The 14,289-nt window shown below is 41.1% G+C and overlaps 1 protein-coding gene across 2 annotated transcripts in view; it reads right to left on the bottom strand.

The window, feature by feature from the left end:
• The window catches only part of KIFAP3 (kinesin associated protein 3), a 65,785-nt gene that overhangs the window by 51,299 nt on the left and 197 nt on the right, over nucleotides 1–14,289 (bottom strand). For both annotated transcript variants that reach the window (XM_050306649.1, XM_050306651.1), the window contains exons 2-10: nucleotides 9,711–9,842; nucleotides 8,355–8,509; nucleotides 7,229–7,284; nucleotides 6,595–6,736; nucleotides 5,338–5,437; nucleotides 4,451–4,575; nucleotides 3,900–3,998; nucleotides 3,024–3,202; nucleotides 725–887 (exon numbers count right to left, since the gene is read on the bottom strand). In XM_050306649.1, coding sequence (XP_050162606.1) covers nucleotides 725–887; nucleotides 3,024–3,202; nucleotides 3,900–3,998; nucleotides 4,451–4,575; nucleotides 5,338–5,437; nucleotides 6,595–6,736; nucleotides 7,229–7,284; nucleotides 8,355–8,509; nucleotides 9,711–9,842 — 1,151 coding nt within the window. The remainder of the gene's footprint in view (nucleotides 1–724; nucleotides 888–3,023; nucleotides 3,203–3,899; nucleotides 3,999–4,450; nucleotides 4,576–5,337; nucleotides 5,438–6,594; nucleotides 6,737–7,228; nucleotides 7,285–8,354; nucleotides 8,510–9,710; nucleotides 9,843–14,289) is intronic.

The raw sequence follows: 14,289 nt of genomic DNA, 5'->3' as shown, positions 1-14,289 counted from the left end.
CTACCAGAGTGGCTTCTAGGCAGGATCAGCCAAAGAACACACAAGGAGCAATAAAAACTCCCTCCTGGGAATTCCAGCATACAACAATGATCAAACTGGACTACGCTCTGCTTTTTCCAAACTCCTTACTGACCCCATGGCTTTCCCCTACAGACAACTGCAAGTTTCACTTGTAACCAATGGAATCACATGATCTTAACACAAGTTACAGACTGTCAAGCTGAAAGTCTAAAAATCAGTAGTGCCCAGAGTTGAATCTGATAAGGCTGGGAAAGTTCGGATTTGTCCAGACAATTAAAATTACAAGTATCAAGCTTCATTAAAAATATTATATATATATATACACACACACATATGTATATACAGTTTGTATCTCTATCAGCTAAGCCCCATGAAGGTGTTGCCTATTTTTCCTAGGTGCTCCTCCAAAATTACAAACACCACGAAGTTTTCAGGGAGCCACTGAAGTTATTTTTAAAGACCAGAAGACTCATTCAAGAGTTTAAGAGAACCTAGGAATAGATCTACTGGAAACCACATTATTTTAAACTTCCCTTTAATCCTGGATGTGACAAGATGATGAGATTACTAAAAAGTTGGGATTAGAGAGGAAGTGCCTCGGCAGACAAATGTGATGTAACAACTTTCAGGCACAGCACGTCATGATGTAAACAGCTTCACTGCCCCTGCTGAAATGTCTGTGTTAGATCAAAAGAAAACATACCTAGAAGTGCAGTGAGTTTGGGAAGCAAACCAACATGTACCATTTTACTTCTCAGGCCTGTGTCAAAGGAGAGGTTTAGTAAGAGTCGAAGAGTGATGTTCAGCAGGTCTTCATGTTCACAAGGTACCATTTTCACAAGTTTTTCAACAATATCCATTTCAACCTGTGTATCAAGAAAAAAAATCCATAATCCATCCAAACTCTGTCTTCAGTGGACTCTCAGTGTATTATATATTCACAAGCATGTGTATGCAAATACAAATCCAATTTGTAGCCATAATAGTGACTGTCAATGCATTTTCATCTGAAGTAGTTTTGCTTATGCCTTTGTGGTTGAAGTCTTCTAGATTGGGTTACTGGGAAATGTTGATTTAAAAAAGTTTTTTCAACCAAGCAGTTCAGATGTCTTGGAAATATTCCTCACAGTTGGAATACTGCAAGAATGTGGTGAAGACATCACTTGCAAAACTAGATTGGGGTGGGAGAACTCATTTAAATTTAAACACAAGCAACCCTGGAGAAACTGCCATTAGAGTCAAAGAGAGACCCAACTAAGAAAGACAGAAAATTGGCATCCAAAGAGAACTTGAGACTTTTCATTATGAATTTCAAATGAACCCCCAGACAGAAGTTTGCATGTGCTCTCAGAAGAGGCATGTCGCCCTGTATGTTAATTTAATAAAGGCATGACAGTCATCTTGAAACACGTATCACTCTCAAATTAAAAAGTGGAATCCAGGAACTGAGATGTGGTATCAGTTCCTGAGATCATGTTCACTTTACCAGCCAGAAAAGACATCTGAGCATTGACTGGCAAGACTTCAGAAGGTTTTTATCGTGTTCTAAACAACATTTCTCTGTTTTTATTTGACACGATCTTTAAATGCATTCATTTTTTGTTTCCCAGATCCTTCTTTGGCCAGAAGGAGGCACATAAAATTACTTTGCTTTCTTCAGACTTCTGCACGTATGTAACTGGTCTTCTACTTATAAACACACACAGAATGAACACTAAGAAAAGAAACTCAGCTCTCCCCACACAGCATAGTGCAATAACCAAACAACTGACTGGATGGCTTTGATCAAAGACAATCAGATAGCAACAACTCCTACCTCACTGCTTTGAATTTAATATGGCACTTGAATACCACAGGAAAGAATGTGCTATAAATACACATGGATTATTCAGTTTTACTCAGAATCAGGTGCTGCACAACTAATCTGTGTACATTTTTGCCTTTGACATCTTTGTATTATTGTCCAATATAAATACCAGAACACCTTCTCCTTCACTGATAGCTTTCCTTAATAATACTGTGGAGAAAAATGTATCAGTAAGGAATGCTCAGACAGCTGATCTAGAACATACAAACCTTTTCAAAACTATTAAAGGTCTCTGCAATAAAATAAATTCAGTGGAATGTAGAGAGTGTGCCAGCAAATCAGAGGGCTGCAGAGCTAATTCTTATTTTCCTAATACAGTCTCACATGTAAATAAGGGAGATACCTCTTGTCTGCAGTGTTCAGTACGCATGCATGCAAAGGACAGTTCCAGCAACAAAGATACAATTAATTCACTATTCCTTTTACACAGATCTTTTCATCTCACAGTCTACATGTACCACTAATCTCAGACTACCTCTTGGAGAAGGAAAATTTATTATTTTCATATAACACGTTGGCATAAAGGTACAGGAGTGAAATCGTGTATCTATTAAAAGATCAGTAAAGGAGACACTTGGTTAGAGCCTAAAGTCACAAAAAAAATCATGCTACAGTTTCAGAAGTGCAAGACTTCTCTAAAAGAAGGCTTCAGAAGAATACCACTGCCTCTGTTCTCAGGAATTACTGGTAGTATGAAGGAACAGTTGTGAGGGTGCCTTAAAAACCAAACTCACCCAGGAAACAAGTGAACTCATCTAGCAAGCTCCATAAGGATAACCACCTTCTTTCCAAGACAACACACAGAAGAGACAATAATATGTTGTCAAAAAAACGTAATTTGAGGGCAGGATCACTGGCATCACCACAAGTGGGGGTATTACAAGACTTTGGGGTGTTGGCTTCAAAATTTGGAATTTCAGTATCATATTCTGTGTTTGGGATGACAGTTCCTCAGAAATGTTTGCAGTATGATATGACTGGATGTTGTGCTCCTTTTATTCATTTTACTTGTAACAAAATAGGATAATCAGTGCTGGAGATAATTAGGGTGAAGACAGGGATGTCTCCCTCTTCCCCCCAGCCAAAAGAAGCTTTCAGAACCCCAACGTTTGCAGCAGAGAGCTCCAAGCCTTACCATATCATTTTTGTTCTCCATAAAAATGCTGAGTTTCTTCAGGAAAGTCACGACGAGGATAAGCAGCTCAAAATTATCCCGATCCAGTGCTTTCACCAACATGTGGACAATGTTCTTGTTCCTCATCTTCAGCTCAATGCGAGTGTCCTCAGCAAGGTTTAGCAGCAGGTAAATGGCAACTAACAAAGGTCAATATGAATCATACCAAGAGATCAAAGACAACAAAAGTAAATGAGTCTGTATACACAGTGAGTGCTGAAAACAAGCCCCTTCAGCAGCATTCTGCTCCCTTCCCCATGTATTTTCAAGGACACTGCCCATGAATGCTTTTTATTCCTGTTTAAAAAGCATTAATTCTAATAGTGGCTTTGAAAAAAAATAAAAATTATGAACACTAGAAGCTTTCTATATTTTTTTTTAAATTACAGTTTCAATAGGAATCATTAAAAAGCCCTTCTCAGGCAAGGATTGCCACTCAGATAATTTCAATCCTAAATTAAGTGTATTTTACTACAAAAACTGAGAATGAAATCTATTCAACTTGAGTCAGACACAGGCTAAGTCAAAAAAAACCCAAATCAAACATACAAAACCAAAACACACAACTCCTGCCAAAACACCATGATGAGTACAGAAGAGCTGAGTGGATCACTTTTGCTATTCTCCCTCTAAAACTGACAGTCACTTTTAAAATTGTGAGCACAGTGTCAAACAATCTGATTTAGTACTCATCTTCTCCCTGTTCCTTGGCAATGCTCTTTCACATTCATCCCCACATTCAGTATGTTTAAGGAACCCTGTTTATAACAAGAATCCAACAGAATCCATTATCACGTTTACCCAAAAATAAAATAACTTGCTATTTGGATTTGGTACCTCTGAGGAGCTGTTCCTGCTTGACAACCAGCCCTTTGTATTTCTTAAAAGTTTTCTCATAGTCCTTTTTCAGGGTCTGATTTTCAGGATCTTCATCAAGTGAATTGCAGAAGTTAAGGAGTTTAAAGAGAAGTCCAGATGACCAATGTCCTCTGAAGTGTGACTGAATCAAGTAAAAAGCAAGAGATCTATGCAAGAGCCAGTGTCAAGACATCACCTCAGCAACACCTGTAATCCAGGGCATGATTTTTCTTTCCTTGTAGTCCTGGCTGTATTACATCCTAATAGGCAGCACAAATGTTCCTAAGACATACAGCTGGTAAAATAAAACTTTATTTGTCTTGTGTTGCTTTTGTAACTTCAGCTTAACCTCTTCAGCATGCCAAACTCCTCACTCCTGGTCTTTTTCACATCTGCATTTCTATGTTGCACTTTCTAGTAAATTCTACAGCTTTTACAGAAATTGCTGTATACTCATCTCATATAACCCAATAACGGTAATCAAGACAAGTTAGAAGCCATCAGACTACCCCAGAACATCAAAAGGATATCAGCTTTCTTCTTTTTAGCAAGTTCTTCCTGCCAAAGTTCATGTCTCTTCAATTCATGGTCTATGATATTCATACACAGAGCTCCAATTTTGTAGTGTGTGATAATTCCATGAAACTGAGAAAAACTGTATTGAAGAAATAATACTTCTAAGGAATAAAAGCAAACAATTCCATACCTGTTTTAACATCTATGGTAGCAATGACCCAACACTGCAGCACATGAAATATTAAAAAAGGCATTTACTGCATGCCCCGCTATACCACTTCTCTATTGGAAAATTATTTCAAAACAAGAACAATTCCTGAAAACACCAGTATTTTTTCAGACTTGTAGAAGGGCAAGGAACAGTTTGTTGTTCCAAGTCAAAATAAAAACACATTCCAATTTTCATGCGTAAAGGAAAATGTTTTCCAATCAGCCCTGCTTTCCACACTGTAAGTGCTTCAGAGCACCCTCTGCTCACCAGAGCTATAGCAGAGATCTAAAATCAAGTTGCAATGCAAATTTCATTTGAATTATTTCTAGTCAGGATATGCTGAAACACTGGCATAGCTACATAGGCGCAAGGACTCACTTTGGTTTTGAATCCCATTTCTTCCTTGTATGAATGCTGATGGAAATCACAGGTGGCAGCTCAGCCACCTTTGATTTCTGACAGAAAGCCATGGGTCAGAATCCTTACTAGTTTCTTCCCAGCTCCCATACATGCTTCCTGACCGTGAGGGTTCTTTTTGTTGGAAGTGATAAAATTGAGGCACGAGTGTGTTTCTGACTCAGCAAATTTTTTCCCTGTTTCAGTGAAGTTTTGCAGCACAAAAAACAAATAAAAAGCCACTAAGCAGAGCTCAGTTCCTTATGTCCCTGTATACAGGGACTCTGCACTCACCTTGAGAAGCAGAAGAAAATATAAATTATATTGGTAGCCAGTTCGATGCTTTGTTTCCAGTCTTCTCTCAGCACTCTGGCCAATGCACCCAGGGCAGTTTCTGAAGTGAAACAAGATTTAGATGAGCATCAGCGTTTCACCTCCCTCTTTTGTCTCGTGAGCCTCAGAATTTGAATACACCTTATTCCACACCTATCGGTTTTCTAAGGGAAGATTTTCACAGGTATCTCACTTTACCATGTACCACTGCTCGCAAGTTCTGTTTGGAGACAGTATGAAAACAGGGAGTACCCTGGCTGGTGATCCTGTCACAAACCCTGAGAGACGGCAACAGGCAAGGAAACTGCAACCAAACAGTGAAGTCATCTTAGAGATACCACCAACCTTCAGATCTTGTGGCCTCTGCCAGCTGTCTGTTCCATACTACATTGTATCCCCTGTTTGAAACGCAATTTTGAGCTTCAAATCCCCTTTACATTCTATCTTGACAGACAGTATTTCTTATTCATCTTTCTATTTATTTTCCCCCCTGAATCACCTTCACATTATTTAGTAATTTGGTTTATATTTCTTCTTGCCTTATTTCATCTCACTTTTCCATTCAGCTTCCCCTATCCAGTCCCTCTTCACACACACCACGTTACGTGATCAGAATGAGAAAAGCAGCGACTGGGAACGTTAAGCACTAAAATATTTGCAACAACTCATGGGGACAAGCCATTATTTGATGGCTCACCATTCCCCTCCCATTCCATCTTGCTTGCTGACACTGCAGGATGGGTATGTACTGAAGTCATAATTTACTTGAGGAATGTGAGGGTATAAGGGCTCAGCAAAAGAGACAAAAGGGGTAAGGAAAAAAGAATTACAAAATTAACTTATGTCAGCAAGCAAATCCCCTTTTCAAAGCAAGTTTTCTGATCTACAGGATATAACAATACAGCCTCATCTCCAGCAGTAGTGCCAGCTGAAGTTAATTTAGCATCAAAATAACTAAGATGAGAAAAACCAGCTGAAGTTTATTGAGGGCAGGAAGACCTCAGTGTTAGGCCCATCTAAGAACAATCTGAGCAGCACCCGTTTGTAGAGATCCAACTGGGCTTTGACAGCCACCTTATCATGTAAGGAGAAACAGAGCTTTTCAAACTAGAGAAAATCCAAACTAGCGGTGAACTACTTTTCCCTTGAAAAGAAAGAAAGCACCACAAAATTAACAGCACAATATTAAGAGAAGTTACCACTGGGTTTGAAAATTACCATTTATGAGCAGCTCTTCCAAATTATCAGGATTCCTGGCCAGCTGCAGGATGAGGGCAGAGCCACGCACCTTGTCAGGGATGTCCTCATACAGTAGCTCAATGTACTCATCCATGTCATTGATATTGGCAACTTCATCAATCTGAAAGCAGTCAGAAGCAAGGGATTCACAGAGAGAGATGGCAATTCAACACCATCAATCACAACGTTACTCAATCGTGAGACAAAAGAGCACATAGCTTGGAGTTAAGATCTTAGGAAAAAATAAAACACAAGTTTAAAAAAACTCAACCATCCAGAATCACTGCCAATGAACACCAGGAAATCTGAGAAGATTTAATTACTAAAAACAAAGGATGCTCAGACACGACTCCTTGAGTCCTGTCCGATGTTCCAGACCCCCCTTGCTGTCCTGCTGAGCGCTATACTTGGAGGGGCCACTATGCAAGTCAAATATTTTACCCTTTATGGAGATAATTTTTTTCCATTGTGCATTATTTCCAAACCAAGCTCTTTGTTTAAAAAACAAGAAACAAAAAAAACCCCAAGAATTCAGCATTTCCTCTCCCCTTTTATAACTGCTTACTGAAGCAGTAAATGGAGTTTGCATTTCTCTTTTAACACCACTATTTACCTCTGTTCCTTCAAATGGGGGTGGATCTTTTGGCTTACTGGACTTCTCTTTCTTTTCTATAAAGAAAAAGACATGGGTGCAGTTATGTTACAACATTCACAGATGAAAAACATACAGTGTTCTTGTAGTAAACATCCTGGTTAAATCAAGGTCAAAGCCCTTTTGAGTCGGGCTGACCTGTCAGACTAACACAGGTATGTCAGGTTGCTGAAGCTGAACAGCCCACAGGGAGCAAAGCAGACCCTCAGATGCCTTTTGACAACTCTGTCTAAAGGATCACTTAGAACCCCATCAGCTGGGGGGACCAAGGGTAATAAACCTCAGTGCAAGCCCAGAGTGACAACACAGTTCCACAGAGATACCTTGGCAGCTTTGATTCTGCTTGTACCCAAGACACCAAAACATAGAGACAGAATAAAAGAGGGTAAACCACCCAAATAAGTTACAATCAAACCATACATATAACATTAATATTTCTTTTAAACTTGTCTCATAAACATAAGAACTTGAGAACAAAGCTTACCATTTCATGGTTGCAAGAAACCTTGATAACCACAAGGTTGTGCAGGATCTGATGTTAAATATGAAATTGCCCCCTGAGCAGAAAGTTTAAGGTATAAATAGGACCACCAAGATGCCAGGAACTTAAGACGACAACATGAGAGAAATACCCTAAGCTGTCTGCTACACTGTACCAAAGCTTTTCAGGCTCTGAAACTCTTCTCTCCAGCTTTACAGAAACTCCAAATTCAGCCCAGGAATCCAATCTACCCTCGCAAGAGGTGTTGACAAGAGTTCTTTCAAGAAGATCCTCAAATAGTCTTTTGATGTCACTGGGAGTGCAGATTCAATATGAAGAAGCTGCACCAAATAGCAGCACCTGAACCTCTGAAGTCCTGCTAAGGCACAAGGCAGCCTGTAAGAACCATCAGTACTAAGTTTAACAAAAACAATTAGCTGGTAATTTTTCCAAGTGTGATAAAACTATACATCTTCCTCACGGTCACTGTCCCCAGAGAACTCAAACATCAAGCAAGTCAGGATCTCAGCTAGAAGAACCCCACCCAGCAGTTGTTCAAGGCTGATGCACCCCAGCCCCAAGCTACTTTGTTCTGGTGGTATTTACCTTTCCCTGCTGAGGCATCTCTGCGGTTCTGCAGGTAGTACAGCAGCTGTTCCACTTCCCCAAGTTTGGAGGGGTGAATGAGCTTGCACTCTTCAACCACCTTTCGAGCCAGGGAACCAATGTCAGTGTTTGCATTAAGACTCTTCAGCCGAATGCTGCAACACAGACAGAAAAAATTAAGAACTGAAAAGAGACTTATCTTCAGTTCTTTGGTTATGTTTACACAGTCCTGAATTTCTTGAAGCAAAAAGGATCCTGATACACCCAATGCCTGTGCCTGTCAGTGGTGGCTCTCTGAACTCCAAATGGTAACCAACTGTCAAACAGATTTGACAGAGCATAACTGTCCATCAGCCTTCCAGCTGCAACATTAAATGCAGCTGTAAGAACAGATCCCTTACAACCATCTCAGACACTAAAGATAGTAACTGATTTGCAATACACCCAAAAACAGCACACAGGACCACAAAGGAGCACTGTACACACAAAAAAAGTCCAAAATGAGAAACAGTTCTGGGTGTTGACTGCACAGGAAGTTTCTTTTGCAGTGCCTGGAACCTCCCATAGCTCTGGCAGATCTGCAGCCAGGCCCACGAGCAATGAGCAGTAAGAAATCTCTGTGGGCACTAACAATAGGATGGATCAAAAATGGAATTCCACCACATCACAGATGCAAGTTATGCTGATCCATCTGAAAACAGATCAACACTTCCAGGACCTTTAAAAATCTGAGACAACTTAAGGATTCTCTTCTTTTCTTCAATTATTCTTCTTCTGTGCACATACACAGGGTCTTGTCCAACCTTAATGATTCTCTGATTCTAGAAAAAGTCCAAACTTGCTGCTTGGAAACAAGTTACAATAATTCTCTGGGCTTTTTGCATGGAAATGTTTTAATGCTCTTAAAAGAAAATACCAGGCAAAAATAAAATGCAGCTACTGTAGTGAATTCATTGGGGGGGAGGGGCGCAGATCAAAACAACAGGAGAGCAAACAGCTGGAGCATAAGGCTGTCAGGAGGTTCAACAGGATTACTTGCTCCAACAGGAACTACCATTTGAGCAGGAACCAATCACTTCACTTTTCTCTATCTCGAGTGCCCATCACATAAAATGGGAGTAATCCCTTTTCTTTACAAAACACCTTAAATTGTGTGGATGAAAACCAGTGTTCAGCATGTGCTTCAGATGTTACCATTCCCAGGCACATGCCTGGCTCTGAAACCCTCTGCTAACCCAGCACTAAGTTTTATAAAGATTAAGACCTACTATTTCTTAAAGGCAGTTGATAGTTTAAGTTATCGAATCCACGACTATGAAACCCAGAAAAAACTATCAGATCTTGCTATGACCTTACATTTTCTGGCATTCCTTGCGTTCCCCCAGCATGGGGTCTCCCAACTCTCCTAGAATTGTTGCTTCCACTTCATAGTGGACAATGAGGGCTTTCTCAGATGGGTGCACATCTATGTTGCCTCCTTTTACCTTCCTGCCATAAAGAAAAAGAGAAGATTAGATTAAATTAAAAGCTCAGAAAACACACCAGAAATCAGTAACAATGACCTGTGTCCTGTTCTATTCAGACCCTAAACTCAAGCCCTGCTCTCCTTCCACGCTGTATTTCATTTCACACAGCAGTACCAAAGCCTAGTGCCAGTGGCAGAGTGCCTCTAGTACATACTGACACATCCAAGTCACTGGTCAAGCCTTAGTCACAGAAATCAAGTAAGAAAATAAATCAAAGGTTTAACCTGTTTCACGTTGCTCAGCTCTCTTAAGGAATTACAGTGAGGACAAAGATGCATTTCATCGGGCAGGTGAATTTCCCAGTAGATTCCCCATTACCTTGTCAGTATTGACAAATCTTTGTCTAATGGTATTGATTTAGTGCAGTCATTTAAAAATGGAATTTTTTGTCACTCTCTTGGCTAACTCTTAACAGTTGAAAATCTACCAAGATTGAATTCCAAACAATTCCAATCTCAAATTAACTGTTCTCTCCTGAAGCACAATCCTCTTTGCTCCTGTTCTTCACCTTATTGTGTCTTTGCCAGGCTTGGATACAAGATCAACAGCTGCCATCAACAGGTATAAATCAGGCATGTCTACCTGCCTTTCTAGAGCTACAGATATCTTGAAAAAGTATTCTCTAGGATATCCATGGGTATGTCAATGCTAAAAGGGCCTGTCCTGCTCTCTCCTCCTTTGTGCCAGCAACTCTGTGTCCAAACAGAGACACAAGAGCACTGAGGACAAAGCATGGATAAAAGGCCACAAAGATATACGTTATTCCTGTATTCCAGCAATGGTAGAATCACATCCAGAGAATACCGTTACCAACCTCTTCTTTGGTAATAACATTGATAATTGTCCCTTTTCCACTTGGTACTGCCACTCGAGTCTATTCAGTCATGCCATAAACCAGGCTGCTAAAACACTCTAGAATAAAAACACCTCTAAAACGCAGGACTGGTTTTTGGAGTGGGGGGAGGGGGGAGTGTTTGTTTGCTTTGGGGTTTTGTTGGGTGTTTGGGTTTTTTAGATAGAGCATGTCAATAAACAGAATTACAGGTGGCTTCACCAGTAGTTGCATCAGCATCCATGGGATAGCAGCTGGATGTGGCACAAATGATACAGCAGCAAGCTACGGGATTGGGTCAATTAGATCAGGGAAAACTACTTCAACCTCAAAGAGCTGGAAATGTCAGCAAATCCAGATGCAGCCTGTGGTGTAACCACTCTCATCAGACAATGTTTGAAACGTGTGTCTCCATCTAGCCAGCTACTAAGGAGGCCACTTTCCCTTGCGCAGAAGACAACTGTCTTGAGATACAGCTGCCCAAAAACCATAGAAAGGTCTGCTGTGGGAAATGAAGAGTCCAGTTCAACTGCAAGGACATAAAGTTACAGGGCAAACAAACACATCTCACTGCTAAAGAGCAACATCTTCCACGAGATTGCAGCAAAACTTCATTATGACCTGAGATATTTTGAAGAACTGATTTTTTTTTCCCTTTGGCACTACCTTGAAGCAGATGCCTCATTACAGTATGTTTTCTGTTTTCATGAGGTCCAAACTTGCATGGCAGAAAACTTACAGCAAATTCATATCAAAAGAATCCAGCTCTCACTCCACACTCCCGAATGTATTTCTGACATATTCAGACCTACCATGAGATCCCAACTGCAACCACTCCTCCTGACAGTCCAATCTCTGGGAAGTGACAGCTTAGCAATATTTACAGATATAAAGAAAAGGATGGGTAGAGAATAAGTAGGCCTGAAGGAGCCTGGTAGAGTTTTACAATAATGAAGCTGAGCCAAGAGCTCATCACTCCCAAAAGGATTAGATCTTCCCATGATTCCCCTGCTCTTGAGAGTCACCTTGGGTTTCAGCATGAGGACTTGTCAAACCCTTTCAGACAATTCCAGTAATCCAACAGCAAACTCTTCATGTTTTGGGCAGAAGTTTTTCAATGTGCGACAATGCTTTATAGAAAAGGAATAATATTTCTTATCTATGATAAGGGATATAGAGGAGGGAGTGAAACCTTCTCTTTTTGGCACCAGTAAACCACTGATGAGCTTAGCAAGGAGCAGAGCCTTAGCCTAAGACTGCTTAAACGGTTTTAGCATTTCCCATATTTAATTTTTTCCTTAAGAGGGACAGATGGATAAGCTGAAGAACTTACAGCTGCAGAGATTTTCTGCCCTCTCACACTGACAAACACCCTCACTGCTCGAGCTATTTCTGAGCTAATGAAGTCACAAATCAATACACACTCGAGTTCCCTCTCCGAAAAATCTTACTTTGTGAAATGCTTGAGGACCTACACTAAAATACACTACCCAGCCACTGAAGTTGTTTTTCATTTGGAAAACACCCCATTTAGATTGTTAGCATCACAAAAAACATCTTTATTTATAGAAACAACCCCTCCTCCCCCTCAAATCAACAAACATTTACTTCACTGATTTTTTGCACCTCCTGAGTCTGTAAGTCACTTCATAAAACATTTCCAAATGCAGACACTACTATAACTGGTAGAAGCAGCACTGCACCAGGGAGCTTTCATGCATATCAGCCCATCCTTTCACTTCACTGCTTGCTTTGTCAACAAGAACCCAGCTCTGTTCAAGGTTTAAAACAGAAAAGCCTTTTCAACAGACAAAAGCTGGGTTAGCTGAGCTCACAGAACCAAAGATCAAGCATTAATATCCTTTATTAACTAATTCCTTCAGAAGGAAAAAGCAAACCCAAACTATCCTAATTAAAGGTGGGACAAATTGCACACGTGGGTAACACTGAAAATCCAATAACAAATCCCAGCAAGTCACACTTGGTGGGAGGGGGAGTGCTCATGGAGGATGACAAAGGGAAATAGGGATCAGAGGAGGACCAGACTTGCACACCAGCCCAGTCACAGCAGATATTTTTTGTTTGTGCTCCCAGAAAAGAGAGAAAACTACACTTGTTGCAGGGATGATTACAAAACAAAGATTCCTCCAAAATCACATAAGATGGCACAAACATGCAAGGCTAAAAACAGGCACTAAAGTTACATCTATTTACTTAATTAAAGGTGGGCATTTGACTTCTCATTACGGCAAACAAATGACAGAACTAATGTTCAAAGATTATCAGGAGGGCTTTTTGCCCCCATAGTTTCTAATTTTGTATTTTAATATGTGGCTTATGGGGGGGGGAAGCAAAACCTAGACAGTCTAAACAGCAACTTCTGCAAATACTAATAACTGGAAAGCAAGTGTGGAAAAAAAAAAAAAAAAAAAAAGAGAAGACTGGGAACTCCACAGGATTGAAGATGTGATGGATAAAATCACCTGCATGATCACAGGAAGTGACACTGTTCACACATCACCTCTGAACAGAGGCCTACATGGTCTGACATCTTTTGGGATTAATTCACTTTTGCTCTGAAACAACTGACAGATCTAACAGTTGGCAGCTCAGGCCCTGTTACTTAGGCTGACTGGTCTCACTGCCAAATAGACAGATAAAGGCACCATTCATTCATCACATCTTTAGCCTCAAACCCAGATCATACACTTTATATACCATAACTACCTCTCAGTTCCATCCCAATTCTCAAACTATTCTATTCATCCCACCCTGTCCCTCCCAATCTGCCTTGCCATGCTCTAACATCTCCTCCACATCAGTTAATCTCTCCCAGCTGCTCCCTGAACCCGGCCTTACTGCCTATTATCCCACCCCTGATCCCCAAATCAGCCAACTGCCCCATCCCAACCCCTAATATCCACAAACCCTCCCCACTCATCTTCCAATAGCATCTGTTCTCCTCTCGACTTGCTGCCACCTTAGAACATCCCAAATGTACAGCATGAAATGCCACCACAGCCTTTCTCAAACCAGAGCATCCCTTCAAATTACCACCTTCCCTCAACCAGGACCCGTCCCACCTCTCCGCCTACCCTCCCTTTATAAACTTCACTCATCCCTAACACAGCCTCCCAGTCCTCATCCGAGTCTCCTGCCCACCACACTGGGGCAGGTTGAGGGGGGGTTGCCTAAACAAATCTATCTCCCATTCCCAAACCGAACACCTTAAACCCCACACCACAACCTCCAGCCAGTTTACAAAACAGCCACTCTTTACCCCAGGAACCTCCACTCACCTCATGACCTTCCCTCTCAAAACACATTTCATGCTCACCCCCTCACCTATAACCTCCCATCCATCATCCAAGCCAGACCCCAGTACCATCAGCAACACCTGCCACACAGGCCATCACCTGCGCACAGCCCAGCTCCTCACTAAGCCCCCACCAAACAGCCTCAGCCCCACACACTATCACACTCCCCCCCCCAAAGCCCCTTCTTGCCCCCCACTCACCCCACAGGCTAAAATATCTTCAGCCCCACACCCCCAACCCCCAACCCCAACCTCCCCTCA

Source organism: Myiozetetes cayanensis, unplaced genomic scaffold, assembly GCF_022539395.1.
Source record: "Myiozetetes cayanensis isolate MyiCay16 unplaced genomic scaffold, myiCay2020 scf12, whole genome shotgun sequence".
NCBI classification, from domain to species: Eukaryota; Metazoa; Chordata; class Aves; order Passeriformes; family Tyrannidae; genus Myiozetetes; species Myiozetetes cayanensis.
This window is presented reverse-complemented; position numbering and strand designations above follow the sequence as displayed.